This window comes from Channa argus, chromosome 5 (assembly GCF_033026475.1).
Source record: "Channa argus isolate prfri chromosome 5, Channa argus male v1.0, whole genome shotgun sequence".
In the NCBI taxonomy this organism is placed as follows: Eukaryota; Metazoa; Chordata; class Actinopteri; order Anabantiformes; family Channidae; genus Channa; species Channa argus.
In genome coordinates, this window is record NC_090201.1 from 24,835,652 (window position 1) to 24,848,660 (window position 13,009).

The 13,009-nt window shown below is 37.2% G+C and overlaps 1 protein-coding gene across 8 annotated transcripts in view; it reads left to right on the plus strand.

Annotated features, from left to right (window-relative positions):
* The window catches only part of slmapa (sarcolemma associated protein a), a 52,403-nt gene that overhangs the window by 15,308 nt on the left and 24,086 nt on the right, over window positions 1–13,009 (plus strand). For 7 of the 8 annotated variants that reach the window (XM_067504577.1, XM_067504576.1, XM_067504578.1 and 4 more), the window contains exons 2-3: window positions 3,693–3,840; window positions 5,097–5,169. In XM_067504577.1, coding sequence (XP_067360678.1) covers window positions 3,693–3,840; window positions 5,097–5,169 — 221 coding nt within the window. Of the gene's footprint in view, window positions 1–3,692; window positions 3,841–5,096; window positions 5,170–8,957; window positions 9,205–13,009 lie in introns of those variants that run through there. The other variant, XM_067504584.1, reaches the window with a different exon arrangement.

Below are 13,009 nucleotides of genomic sequence, written 5' to 3' on the forward strand. Positions count from 1 at the left end.
TTAGCTTATCTCAGCTATTAACATAGTACAGTGAATGGACATCTGCGTTTTGTGTCTTTGTTTCAGATGGGATGATCAGATAAATTGTCAGGCCAAGTCGCCTGAACTCAAGTTTAATAAGTGGATTGGTAGGTAATTCAAGTTCTTGAGCTAACAGATAAGTTGATGGTTATTCATTCACAGGTTCTGCTTGCTGTAGAGTGAGGAAATGACTTACTTGCTAATGGCCCATTCATCACAAAGTTAATTTTTAGGTGGCCCTGTAACTGATGAATGAGGTCATAAAGCAGCTGTGATTTAACAGTGTGTAGAAAAGAGACACCTCCAAGTAGTTTGGAAATTATAGGTAGTTATAAGTAGTTTAACAGATCAAATGGTGACAGCAATGTTTTTCTGACAGGAAATGAGGCTTTTATGTGTCCTCTGAATTTAAAGGACATCCATTATTCACAGTCAGGTGCTGTTATGTACATTGAAGTTGGTTTTGTAGGCTTAGTCCACAAGTTTATCAAAGGTGATTATGAGACTCTTTATCAATGCACAAAATAAAAAGTTGCAATTCTTAATTTAAGCAAAAATATATTCGTGCAAACTTATTTAAAGCTAATATGAGCCAAACCCACCACCCCATCCACTCTAAAGTATTTATATCATTTATCAGCCATTTCTGATAGTTTGCATATGACAGACACTAAAACCTTGCTACTTTTATAACTGTCTAACAATAAACAAGAAAATGCACATAAATACGTGTTTGAAGGGCAAGTCCAACACATTGGCCTGTTGTTTTGCACTGACAACTGTGTGAAGGTAGCTTTAGTGCAGTTCACTTGCCATATTATTGTTTTTGTCGGTGTTGACATGAATGAATATTAATGTACTTATTACCATATTAGAGCTATGTGTTAGGGGTTAAAGTTGAAATGATGACATTACATAAGCAACTCGTGACTCGCACAAACTAAAGGTGAAGCGTGTGCAAAGGGGATCTGGATTAGTTTTAAAGCACCTTAGTCCTGTTAGCTGAGTAATGACAGTAGTGAGTCGAATAACTCATTACTTTTACTTCTGAGTAGTTGGAAATTATAAACCTTTCTTTTCACTGAATGATAGTAATTAAGGACAGTTTATCTTTAAAGTTAGTTCTCTAATGCTGATTATTGGTTGCATGTTTATAATAATCTTGTATAACAAACAAATATCTGCGTGTAAAATGTGATAATTGAAATGAGGCAATGGAGACGCATGACAGATGACAACTTTAACTGGACAGAGATTAAACCAACAGTGTTTTGCTCTGTGTGTGCTTGTGCTCGTGTGCGGCTCATTGTGAGCGCGTGGAAGCTATATGTGAGGTATGTGACGCATAGTGTGTCTGTGTGTTGCTGGGTGAAAAGCTCTATAGTTAGGTCCCTCCTTCCCAGTCTTCAGGTTACCATGGGGACAGAAGGTAACGGTGTATGTGTGTGTTTGTGCTTGCAGGCGTGTGTGCTTGTGCAAGAGAGAATTAGTACCATTTCGTAGGACACTGCAGTGAGATAAACAGGAAAGTCTAGGGCTTCTCGCTCTCGCTTGCTCTCGCTTGCTCTCGCTTGCTCTCCCTCTGTTTCTTTCTCTTCCTCTGGTAGATCGACAGTGGTTTGCAGTGATGACGAAGAGCTAAGAGCTGATGAATGAAACTCCTGGAACGGCAGACAGGCATCCAAATTAGATCGCTGTGTGTGTGTGTGTGTGTGTGTGTGTGTGTGTGTGTGTGTGTGTGTTTTATATGATTATACACCATACATTGTTTGTCTGTAGTTTTGTCTGACATCTGTACATGTGTAATTGGATGTGTGTAGTGTAAGTTAAGTTTTTTTTTGTTTGTTTTTTTTTGTTAAAATTAGATCAATGTAGATCAGGTTTTTAATTTGTGCATTAGCTTTTAATCCTTCATTTATTTGTATAAATGCCTTTTTTGCCTGATGAATGTGCCACTCAGTTTCCTGTTTAGGAGCTGTTTGTAGTGTGTGTGTGTGTGTTCTGAAGGATATGGGATCGTAACAAAATCTTGTAGGTGGTGTTTTCCTGTCGTAGTTGTTGGTTTTGTCATGATTGATTCATGCTGTGGCCTTTTTAAACTACACAACTTGTATCTTTATTTTGAGTTTCAGTGCACATCTCTGTGGAACTACAGTAGTGTTCAGGAGTAAACAGTGATCAGCTCATCATAATGCAGCTGTAAGCACTGATGTGAGGCAGTGATGAACTAACAGTAAATGGAGAGGACAAATACAACTACCGTATACGTCAATACGAATTCAAGTAACTTTTTTCAGTTAGTTTAACCAAATTGCATAGTTTTGCTGCTACTTTGTGCCAGTGCACATGTTATAAAAGCAGTTTGTCTTCCCTGGAACTAGCCCAAGAGTTTCTGTGGTCCATTCCCGACCACAAAGAAACATTCAGCGGAACAGATGTGGATCAACCTGTCCACCACTATTGGTCCGGACTGAAAAGTATCAACAACTTTTTTTTTTAAATTGTCCCTGAATGCCTCACACACAGGATGTGCTCTAGTTGTTGAGAAACGGAGGCAATTACTGAGCACTTTTACTTTTAATGTTACAAGTCGACAATACACAGAGATTCTAATGTTTTATTAGCTTGGTGATGAGTGTCTCACACCAGTCACACAACCTTTTGACCAGTCAGTGTTGGTTGGCTGGTTGCTCCTGCTGCCAGCTTATCTTTCATTTTGAGCTCAAGCCATTTCTGTATTTTGTTTTAATTTTTTAGCACATAGAACTCAGTGTTTACATTTCTACTGATCCATGACCTTTTTACATTCATGCAACTTGGTGATCTGCAAAAGCACTTAGATGAAATAACTACTCTTTGTCATCTTTTCCCTCTGTCTGTGAGATGTAGATGCTGGTAACAACAGGCAGTTTGCATGCTTACAAAAGTCAGTCATACAAATAAATCTTATTTAAACATTCTGACATTATTCACTGACTGGTTTTATATCAGATTAAGAACATTAGAAAAGTGTAATCACCAAGTGTGTGTGCTGACCTTTCAAGGGTGGAACATATACCATCAGCAGATATATTTATATTTACCAAAATAATATTGAAACACATGATTTTTACTTTAGGTCTATTTTGGAAATCTTAAAATGCTCTAAACTAGTAAAGCAAACAATCATGCCAGACAATTAATAAAATCAGACCAGGAAAAAGGTTCAAACATGCAGCAAGTGACTTGCTAATCAGTCTATCATTAAACAACTGACTGTATTACAACCCTTTAAAATTAACTTCTGTATTAATATAGAGGAAATGTGTTATCGGGGTAAACTTCAACTTGTTTTCATGGGCGTCACAAGGATAAATCATCAAAACACATTAATATATTGTCTGTCTTCACTTCTGACTTACTGTGATATTATGAGCATAAACAATCTTGACTGCTGTCACATGGCATAAATGTAAATTTTATGTATGGACTTTGAAAATTTGTTTGACGGTTGTGAAATTACACTGCAGCTAAATGTGTATGGTCATCCTATGTCATTCTTGTATCTTACTATTGTCAATGTTTGTCCTTAATGATTTTAACTTGACTTCCCTTTTGTCTTTTTTTTTTTTTTTTCCTTTTATTTTATTTAAATTTTGTTACACAGCTCTGACTTTATCTGTGTTTGTCAGTTTTACCTGCAGGACACTAAAAGCAGCAACGGGACATTTGTTAACAGCCAGAGGTTGAGTCGGGGGTCAGAGGAGAGTCCACCCTGTGAAGTCCTTTCTGGAGACATCATTCAGTTTGGTGTTGATGTCACTGAGAACACACGCAAAGGTACGTGGACGCACGCTGTACATTTTGTAGTATGCAAAATTGATGGAGTCAAAGATAGATTTTAATGTAGAGTAAGAGTTTTTATGTTTTCTCACAGCTTTGTAGATTATGCATACAATCAACACTAATATCATTACACTTGAGTAAATTATGAGTGTACCCATGGGCTTATTTCATTTTAGCTTGTAGACTACAATCTGTACACACACAAACAGCATAGAGCAGCACTCGTACCAGGCTTCCTCAGGTCATCCTGTAGTTGTCTTTCAGTCACATGAGGGTTTCTCTTTGTTGTTCTGACAAAGTTTCTATGGGCCCTTGATGAAAGTTTGGGTTTTCTTCCACAGCCGAGCAGGTTTGCATCCATTCCCTAAGTTTTAAACTTCCTTATAATGCTCCCAATGGTGTCTCAGTGGTTTTTTGGTAATCTTCTTATACCAGTGCCCTTCAGGTGTGATGAAATAATCTGCTCTTTTGCTTTTTGTGGAAGCTCCTTTGTCTTTCTCATGATATCAACCAGCCTTGAATGCCTGCATAGGTAGAGTTATTATATGCATCACAGCTTAGCAAATCAAAGATCATTATCGAGTTCTCAAACGCTCAATTATGTTTCAACTCCACTTTTGGCCATAAAAACTGTCAGACAGCTTTAAAAACAACAATATTACATCAGCATTGAATAATTGTGACATGGCTATCTCAACAAAATATACTGTTCCACACAAATACTACTTCATTTTCTGTGTTGATTTTATGAATCACTCGACTCATAAAGAAATCATCCAAAGCAGAATCTTGATCTACGAAAAAAGAAAAAGATTTTTTTCATTTTAGTTATGTAACATAAACAGGGAAACTGGAAACTTGGGACAGCAAGGGAAAAGAATAAATGTACACAAACACAATGGCTAGTCCGTTATTGGACTAATATTAAAAACAGTAAACCTAATGTTTATTTATGGCTTGTAGATTTTGTATTCTTACATCAACATGACAACAGCTTGGGTTAGAATTGTCTTGTAGTAGAACAGTACAGCAATGTTCCTAAAGGTGTAAGGATGACTGCAATTTAATTTGTTTTCCTCAGCTGGTCAATAGTTCTGTTGTTCACAGTATGTCTCCTTGTTTTCTGCTTTCTGGCGACTTCAAAGGTTTATTGCAGAGCTTCATTGAAGTGACTCTGTACAGTTTTTCCCAGCATGCAGATGTGAGTGTTGTTTAGTACATTAACATGGATGTTTTCTGCTTGTTTCCAGTCACCCATGGCTGCATTGTATCAACAATCAAACTCTTCCTACCAGATGGGATGGAGGCACGCCGACGAAGCGAGTAAGCATTCTTATTGGTTAGCACTGATCCATGAAGCATATTTATGTATTATTTATTAATCTTCCTTCATGCTTGGGCGGCTAGGATAAAGGCCTGATCTATTACTGCTAGTTGCGCAACATTATCATTGGGCATAGTAAACCAGTATGGCTTTATTTGTTTACTGGTTATTGTTAATGGGTTTCATTCACACACAGATGTATGTGCACACACAACAAATTCCTGCTTGCATGGTGATGTCAATATTGTCAGACCAGTTGTTGTTAGGGACAGTCCTTCTCTCAACAGGCAGCAAGAGAGATGGATGTTTGTGTGGTGGTGTGTGTCTATATTTGATTGATTGTTGGTGCTGGTCAATTGATCGCTGTTTGTTCATGTTATTTCATGTGGATGGTAAGCATTTTTGCATAGACTGCCCCTATATTAGTGCACCACGAGTGTGTGTGTGTTTGCCCGTGGCGATAAATGGGCCGTAGAAGACCGGCAGCTGACCCACCATGGAGCTTCCTACTGTACAGGGAGTCCCACCTGTGAGTGTCTGTGTTTGTAAGTGGCTACTGTATATACCGTGTGTGTGTGTGTGTGTGTGTGTGTGATGTTGTGGAATGGTGCCACAGTGGGCAGTGCCATCTGCTGCCCTGTTGTCATCCTTTCAGCCTAGAAGATGCAGAGTAGCATCTTGGCTGACATGAGTACAGATGGAAAAGTCTTTTGGTTCTACCCATCTCCTGCTGTATGTGTTGGCACATGATTGTTCACACGTTTTAGAGGCCCATATCTGATATCACCTGAACTTAATCAAAAGTTAATTCTGTGCACAGGTTGTTGAATTGAGTGGTGGTAGTTTACTAGAATTTTCTTCAGATGCTTCCAAAGTAAAATTACATAGATTTTATGCTCGTTTTTGAGCATCTATAATTTCAGGTGAATAATTGCATATGGTTTGCTTTGGTAATAAATTAAGTCAGTACTGATGTAAGGAATGGTTCTGTACCAGTCCTCACAGATACTGTGTACGACTGGTTAGTCAAATAAAGGATTTGCCTAAAATGACCATGAAAACACAGTTTGAAATATACAAAAACAAATTGGGCTGACAACTGACTTGCTTATTTTGATTTAAGATGAGAATCATATTTTCACAGTTCTTCGGGGCTGAGTTGCTGGAAAGAAGTAACACATTTGAAAAGCTTTGGTGTTAATAGGAGTTGGTTTACCACCACATTTGAAGGAATGATAAAGTAAAAAGAGTAAAATCTGATTGCTATGGTTTCCTGGTTGTTAATGATGTGTTTTAACATATCTAACAGACGTTATCTAGACCACGTTGACTCAAGTGGAAACTGAAGCAGAAACTCAGTTTACTCCCCAAAGTGGCTGAATTACATAGTTAAAGGAGAAAAAGGTGATTAACAATGTGTGTTTAACACAAAATGAAATTTAGTGTGACAGAATAAAACAAGAATGCCTTTTAAAACCATTCACGACCATTGCTGGTGTTAAACATTGGCATATTAATAGAAAATAACTGCCCAGACTAGAGTATTTAAACAACTTGCTCAGAACTACAGCAAAACCAGAGGCCAGCTACATTTTAGACCTATCTGTGAATGCACTGTAAAATGATCACTCTAGATTATGTGATGTGCAAGAGACATGAAATGCTGGCAAGACATTTAATGTGTGTTAACTCCCTTGCGATCTTCCTGATTTATTTGAGAATACGATACGTCAAAGAACACGTCTACTGCAGCCTTAACCTACATTATTTATTTAAGAACCATATACAGTATGAAATACACAGTCCCATAAACTTCGGAAAAAACAGAGAAATTAATAAGACACTGCTGTGAGAGCTGCCCTCAGCTTTGTCTTTAGGACTACAGGTTCCTAACATTATATGACGATCATTTGTGGATAGGAGTGAAAATCACTGGAGTTACTATGGTAGAGGTGTCTGTTAGTTATCAATGGAAATCTTGCAATCTGGGCATTATGTTTTAAAAGGGTTTTATGGTCCAGACAGTTCTTTATGTTCAAGTAAACATATTTAATTTAAAGCTGAGACACATACTTGTGAAACAACGTACTGGTAATGATGTGTCTATGTCCAAAACACAGGACATTTTAGTCAAACAGTTCAAGCACCTACTTGATATGCTGGTAAAAAAGTAGGCTATATTTCTTTATGCGCATTGTCTAACTCCTTTGTTGAATTTAAAATGTTTTTGTGTTTTCAAAGACATATTTTTCTGGTGACAGATAATATGCTGGGTTGTTGATTATTGTCTTGTGATATTTTGTAAATTCCAGAATTGCCATTGTTGTGGTCACTAGATTTTGTATTGTGACCTAATCTGCAGTTTAAACACTCTAAAGATCCATGCAGCCTTCTGTTTATCCAAGCTGTGTCGAAATTCAAACGCTTGATAAAAACACTTGTAGACATGCATGTTTTAGACATTTACAAATAGCACAGATGAAATTGGGATTCTTTTCTTTACATTTTTGAACACCCTGAAATCAGTGAAAAAGACCTGACTTTGACCAGCAAATTGTCAGTCACTATACTATAATTGTACACAGTGCAACAATCAGAAACATAGCAAGGTGGGCCCAGACCTAAAACCTGTCTCAGGGAGAACTTTTTAATTTGTGCAGCATGTGTCTGTCTAATATAAAATATCTTGTAAAGCACCACTGAAAAGTGAATGATGACATCCTAAATTTAACTCTTGAATAGCTGAAAATGTGTTCTGCTCCCCAGTGTTAGCATTAGCCACCTGTCTGCCAAATACCTACCTACATTCTTTGTCTGGGCATAACACCTGCATTTTTTTTAAGGCAAAATCTGTCCTTTGAAAACTTGATTCATTTATCTTTGTTTACAACTGTAGATGTGAACCTGAAATCTCAGAGGAATAGTTTGAGTAATTTAACTTGTGCTCTGCAGTTAAAGCTGTCTTAAAAACTTCCATCTTCCTTCCTTTTCTTCCTACCTTACTTTTTAACCTTCTACAGCCACATTTTCTGCCTTGCCAAATGAAAATGTGGATGCAGTGTTTCCAAAAGTTGACCTTCCTGTAGCCAGTTCATCAGATCCTGTGTAAACTAGGCAGTGAGAGATTTCTTTAAAAACATTGCGAACACACCCGTACTACTTTGTTTTTCTCTAATGCAAAACACCTGCTGTGATGTCACTGATTCAGTGTGGCCAGAAGAAAAATTGTGCATCAGCAGATTTGTCTCTGTTATTCAGTGTAAAGTCATTCACGTGCTTATACATGTTGTGACACATATTGAGAAGAACACAACGTTAGATCACAAGTTTGATCAGGTTGTAAACTAAAACCCTTAAGTAGGTAGTTTTAAAAAAACAAAACAAAGTGTGCTAAAGTGTTGCAGGTTTAACCACCATTGTTTATCTCTACTCCATATTTTTTGCATGACAACAGTTCTCATTTATTTCCCTTTATCAGTCTGTTATCACCTCCCTGTTTACATGCACGCACGCACGCACGCACTTGCTTGTGAGCTGGTTAGCAATAATATTTCATTTTAAGAACCATTGCTCTCTCACTGCTCATTGGAGTTTTGAATGTCTTGTAAATTGATGAAACTTGGATGCAATTCCAGGATAGTTATCTAGAGTACCTCTAGTTTCCCCACAGACCATAAAAAGTAGTGAAGAATCATAGCTGCAGCAAAGAGAGTAGTTTCCTTACTGTGATTGCCAGCAGGGGTGGAGCTACAGTAAGTTGCACAAGTTAAAGAAAGAAAATCAGCTTTTTGCTCAGAGGTGGGGAGGGGCAAAGACTAGAAAGAAAGTTTGTATTAATGGGATGACTTCACTTATGCTGTGGAAAAGCAGAGAAGAATCAGCTGCTTGGTCCGAAACAAAGAGAACATAAAGTAAAAAGGAAAGGAATCATTTTCTAACCGGACTAGCTGAATTCCGCCGGGATAGAGGCCGAACAGTGAACTTTGTCCTGTGACAAATAACCAGCTGACACTCTCAGGGAGAAGACCTCACAGGTAATGTGTCTGCTGTTCAGAATGGGAACCAGGATTTTTAGACTCTTTAGTCCTGATTAAACTGTCTATAGAGACTTTCAGATAAATACTTTTATGACCTAAATGCTCACCTGAGAGTATGTGGTTGTAACTAGGGAGTGTAAAGGGATTTATATCGTAAACTGAATTCTTGTGGTTTGTTCAGAGCACTGTTTGGTTTATTATTCATGCTTTCAACTTTGTTCAGAAGTCTGAGTAAGTGAGCTAGCATCAACTGCACATGCATAACATTTCTGCAGCTTTTTAACAGTAAAACCATCTTAACTCAAAATTTTAATGGAAGTATTTGCGAATGATGAAACATCACCCCATGGAGCAGTGTCTCTACTTGATCTGTTTTTAATTGGTTTTGGACAACAAGCAAGCAATGTGTTACTTCAGCAGACTTGTTGTCGTCATTTGTTTTATTTAACATGATTCACAACTATTACTGTAAATGTGCAGACACTCCCAGATATATAAAAAAGGTTGTCAATATATAAACAGTGTGAAATTTAGCAAAAATGTTAGAAACAATTAGAAACAGTTTGGTTAGAGAATAAAGTAAAGAAGAAATTTGAAAACGTGAACTTGGTGTAGTACTTGATAGTTAGTACCAAGTAAGCATTAGACTATTATTAATTCTGCATTTTGAGAAGGTTTACACCTGTTATTGCTGGTGACTTTACCAGGTTTTAGATAATCTATGTATGGTTGAAGAGGAATTTCAGTAAAAACCTTAAAACGTGTCCATTAGGTACTAGATGAAATTAGGAATCTCCAAAGTCTTTGGGATAAGTTATGAATGCCTACAGTTTGAATCTTGAACAGTTTGGTTGTAGAGCAAAAGGTTCATAAGATATGATGTTCTAAACTAAAGCGGTCAAAAGTGCTGAGCTACTTGCAGAACATAACCAAATGTTGTCCACGAGGGCTTCTTGTGCCCTTTACAACAGGTCGGAGTCGTAGTATGACTGTAAAACCTATTTAGTAGAAATATCTGAGCAGGGCACTGATGGAAACTAGTGGCAGTGTTTTCCATTATTATTCGCTCTTAGACTGCAGATGACTGACTCCTATGGACTGGTTGCACTTTGTGAGCCATAGTTTAAAAAAATATGAATTTAGATCATGTTAAACTATGGATTTTTTTTTCATTGATTTGGAACAGTTCTGGTCTCTAATCTTTGCCAGTGTTTGAAAATAGGTAATTTTCCTGATATAGACACAGCCTGCTCTAAATATGTTGTGAACCTTGAAATATAATTCAATTACACCTCAGCCTGACCCACCTGTACCTTCTGTTTCTTTTCACTTGTTTCGCTCACAAACCATAATGAAATGTGGCAAAGGTCAGTTTTCAGACTTGGACAGAGGATGTTGTAATATGATTTTGTTTTTTGTTTTTTTTTTTTTAACCCGAACTTTGTTGTTTCTCAGTTTCTTTTGCTCTTCTAACAAACATTATATTGAAGTACTACAGTCGTGCTAATGGGTCAGAGACACTTAAATAAATGTAAGTGTCAGCAAGCTAACATGCCTATAACCCCACTGCTAACAAGGTTCTTATCAGGTTTAATGTTTGCCATACACACAATCTTATTTTCATGTGTTTGCAGTGTAATATTTTTTAATTGGAGTAGAAGTTATACATTTCTTCTCATGGCACTTGGATGACCGCTCCTTAACAACTTTCCACTTGCGCTCTACAGTTAGGTGCAAAAGTTGGAATCCCCAGAATTTGAAGTGGCTTCACACTGTATTTGGCTTGAAATTAAGGTCTTTCAACCATTTCAACCAAAAACTATAAGGTTTTTGCCATTTGAGTATCAAGTAGCTGAGATGTTTTACTTACTTTACCCGATAGCCAAAGTTACTTTTTAAAAAAAAAAAAGTAGGCTTATGATAACAGAAATAAACTGAGATTTGGACAATTATTTGATTTTCTTTACATACAAAACATAAAAGTAAGAGGTAATATGTAAGAGTCAGGCAACTGGGGTACAGCTGGTACAAAGGGTCATTCAATGATAAGGGCATAAAAAATGTATTTCTGTGACTAAGGGATTTAACTTTTGAATCATTTACCAAATTTGTCTGACTCTATCCACTAGATATTTATGCACAAGATAATGCTGGAGGTCTTGATTTACAGATATTATCTTTTGCAGGTTAAAACATTGACATGACATCAGTGAGATTAAGGGCATATTTGAATAATGCACAATAAATCACATACAGGAACGAGTGTTATTGCATCCTTTTATTACATGTAAATGAAATTTGACCTACACTCTGAGACTGTAATTTAAACAGGCAACTGAAGCACTTTAATATAACACTGACTACTTAAGGCAAACAGTTTAGGCAGCTTATTTAAATTGCAGTAGAGTTTGGTCTTACAGAGAATAAAGCTGAATAAAAGACAGAATGACCTTGTAGGCCTCTTGGATTAAACAGCCATATTTAGCTGTAGGTGTCCCTAATAAACTGACGAGTGAAAATGTATCAATTTCTGCAACATAGAGTACAACATAGAAGAAACTATATGGTTCCCTTAAATTACACATGATCCACGTAAGATGATTAATAACTGATACATGTACAGTAACAGTTAAGTGTAGCGACATTTGCAAACTAGTGACGTGACCTGACATAGGCTCCTTCTGTCCTTCTCTGCTCTGTACATCAGGAGCCAGTGAGCTTCTCAGTGACAGAGAACAGATGGAGCTGGGAGACTGCAGCATGAACACCACAACTATAAAATAAACAAATGGTCAGTAGGACTGCAGCCATCGACCAAGGCTAATGTATTAAAACTGCCAAAGATGGGCTCTCTTGGTTGACTGACCACTATTAGAGACATTTAGTCAAGTGGTTGTTCAGATTTACTACTTCTTAATTTATATAGTCAATCTTTGGTGAAAGCGGTACCCACAGTGAGAACACGTTTTATTTGTGTTGACATCAATTTAAATCATGGAACTAACCTTACCCACAGGTGTTCTGAGCTGCTGTTTGACCTATAGTCCTAGTTTATTGAATGTGGATGTTCTTTTGGACAGAATTTTTAAAAAAAAGAGGGGCCATATATACTTTAGTGGCAGCAGATATACCTTCACTGATATTGAACTTGCTTCTTTTGGTTTTACTTTGGGTACGACATGTACTGTAAAAACTTCCCTTTGACTTCCCCATATCCAAATATCTCTACTTCTAGCTGAAAAATGCCTCCAGATGACATCACTTGGAGGAACCTTTAGTTCAAATTATGTTATCTTGTTGCTCACACTATGGAGGCTGCAATCATGGTAAACCTGCTTTTTCCAGAGCTCCGCCAGATGACATCATTTGAACTCCCAACTCCAGGTGATGTCATGTGGAGGCTAGAATTGCAGAACGGAATTTTGAAAGCATGAATGTACAAATACACACTAAACTAAAGCCACAGAAAGAAAGTTGAAAATGAGTGAAGTCGCCCTTTAACTCCATTAACTATCAGTCTATTCGTTGTCTGTTCAACGCTTGTTCTATTGAGGGTAGTGGATCAGCTGTCATTGTGGGACTGTTTATTTATATTTGGATACATAAATTAATATTTTCTCATGTATTAGTAACATTGACGTTAGTTTTAGGTAGTTCACAGTGAATAGGAAATATCTGATTGCACAGACATTCCAACTTTCTTGGCTTAGGTTTTATTAGTTAATGAAAATGTTGTTGACCCTTATCACTGAAATGGTCTCTTGATCCCTGATGGATATTGTTGTGATGGGCTGTTAGGCCA